The sequence below is a fragment of the Neltuma alba genome, unplaced genomic scaffold (genome assembly GCF_004799145.2).
Source record: "Neltuma alba isolate B1F8T4 unplaced genomic scaffold, ASM479914v2 tig00012734_pilon, whole genome shotgun sequence".
NCBI classification, from domain to species: domain Eukaryota; kingdom Viridiplantae; phylum Streptophyta; class Magnoliopsida; order Fabales; family Fabaceae; genus Neltuma; species Neltuma alba.
In genome coordinates, this window is record NW_021637154.1 from 84,554 (window position 1) to 86,645 (window position 2,092).

General features: G+C 36.9%; 1 protein-coding gene across 1 annotated transcript; it reads left to right on the forward strand.

The window, feature by feature from the left end:
* On the forward strand, positions 1–2,092 carry LOC114730476 (uncharacterized). The gene is made up of 7 exons (XM_028917559.1): positions 1–117; positions 264–350; positions 440–670; positions 791–955; positions 1,071–1,124; positions 1,201–1,353; positions 1,715–2,092. Exons 1-7 carry the CDS (start codon positions 1–3, stop codon positions 2,090–2,092), a joined length of 1,185 nt encoding a protein of 394 aa, XP_028773392.1.

Genomic DNA, 2,092 nt, shown 5'->3' on the forward strand with positions numbered 1-2,092 from the left:
ATGGCAAGCCGAGACTCCTTCATTGGTGTCCCAGCCAGTAATGCTAGTTCTACTCAGAAGCTCGAGGTTGAGCAGATTTTGAAGAATTTGAATAAACCAGCTGTTAAATCTATTCAGGTGTGTGCGCGCCCGCGTGTGTGTGTATGAGTGGGTGTGTTTGTGTAACAACTTCAATGCTATATATTGAGCCAATTGCCAATCAACTAGCATTATTTTCCTTTTTAATTATGTGTTTGAACTTGGTGGGTACTTAAAACATACAGAGTCCTGATGGAGATATAATCGATTGTGTTGATATTTTAAAACAACCGGCTTTTGATCACCCAAAGCTTAAAAATCACAAAATCCGGGTAAGAATACTTTCCTTTTGTGTTTTACTAGTCCTCTAATCCAGAATTTTGATGGTAGATACAATCAATTATTTCTCATTTGGCTTTAGATGAGGCCAAATTCTTACCCAGAAGGGACGATAATGGAAGAAAGTAATAATGTGTCTTCAAAATCAGCACCAATTCCTCAACTATGGCACCAAAATGGAACTTGTCCAGGGGGAACCATTCCTATAAGAAGGACAAGAGAAGAAGACATATTGAGAGCAAGTTCTGTGCAACAATTTGGAAAGAAGAATCTCAAGAACATCCCTCCAACAGCACCGAACGTTGGCCATGAGGTATACTTATGTTATGCCTCTATCAAATAAACTACAAGATTTTATTTTTACGTTTCGTTTTGCTTATTTCATGATTTCCCCCCTATTTTTTGTTGCTTTGATGGCTTTGTTGCCTTTCAGTATGCCATAGCTTTTACGAGAGGTGATAGATATTATGGTGCGAGCGCAACCATGAACGTTTGGAAGCCTAATGTTCAACAAAACGATGAATTTAGTATCTCTCAAATGTGGGTCGTAAATAATGATGATAGTCAAAATCTCAACACTATTGAAGCCGGTTGGATGGTACTAAATATTTTATGCTTAAACATGTTTAGATATTTCTCCTTGTTATCAGTTATGTCTCTATATATCAATTGTATCTAATTATCCCCCATTTCTCTCAAACTCAAACAATTAGGTGAGTCCAGAACTGTTTGGAGATTATCGCACCAGACTATTCACATATTGGACTGTAAGTTCAAATTTATTCGCAACCCTGCATTTTGTTTGTCCAGATCACAGTCTTAATTATTATTGTAATGCAACAGACTGATTCATATAGAGATACTGGATGCTATAATCTCCTATGCTCTGGCTTTGTTCAACTCAATGCCGGAGTAGCTGTAGGATCCACAATCTGGCCATTATCTTCCTATGGGAATGCTAAATCCCAATATGAAATCAAGATCCTCATATGGAAGGTACCATTTTCAATATATTTTATGGATCATGTGCTCATATACTCCTCCGATCCTAAAAGTAGGACCTTGATAAATAATTTATAAAGACTGAAAAAAAATTAATTAAGTTAGTTATCAATTAGAAATGTGTTAGTTTCTTAAAATGCCCTTTAATTAATCATTTGTATTAGAAACTATCTCTAATGGAAATCCCCTTAATAAGTGCTATTAATAGAGACGGTTTGGAGACTTTTGGAGACAGTGAATTGGAGTATTATATCTTTAAGAACAAATCGATGCTAGCTTCTACATTTAAGATCGGAGGAGTATATAGCTTGTGAATAGTATAGCTTGTTAATGATTTGATGCTGACAATAAAAAGGATAAACTCAATGGAGACTGGTGGATGCAATATGGAGCGGACAAAGTTATGGGATATTGGCCTTCATCCATATTCACACACCTCTCTGATGGTGCATCATTGATGGAGTGGGGAGGTGAAATAATAAACTCAGAATCTAATGGACAACACACAAGAACACAAATGGGAAGTGGGCATTTTCCTAGAGAAGGATATGGCAAAGAAAGCTATTTCAACAACATCAAAATTGTTGATGGCAAAAATCAATTGGTGCGTCCTACTAACATTACGCCTTACTCTGATAATTCCAACTGTTATTCTATCCAAACCGGCTCTTCTCGTCGATTGGGCACTTTCTTCTATTATGGCGGTCCTGGCAGAAACCCTAGTTGCCCTTAA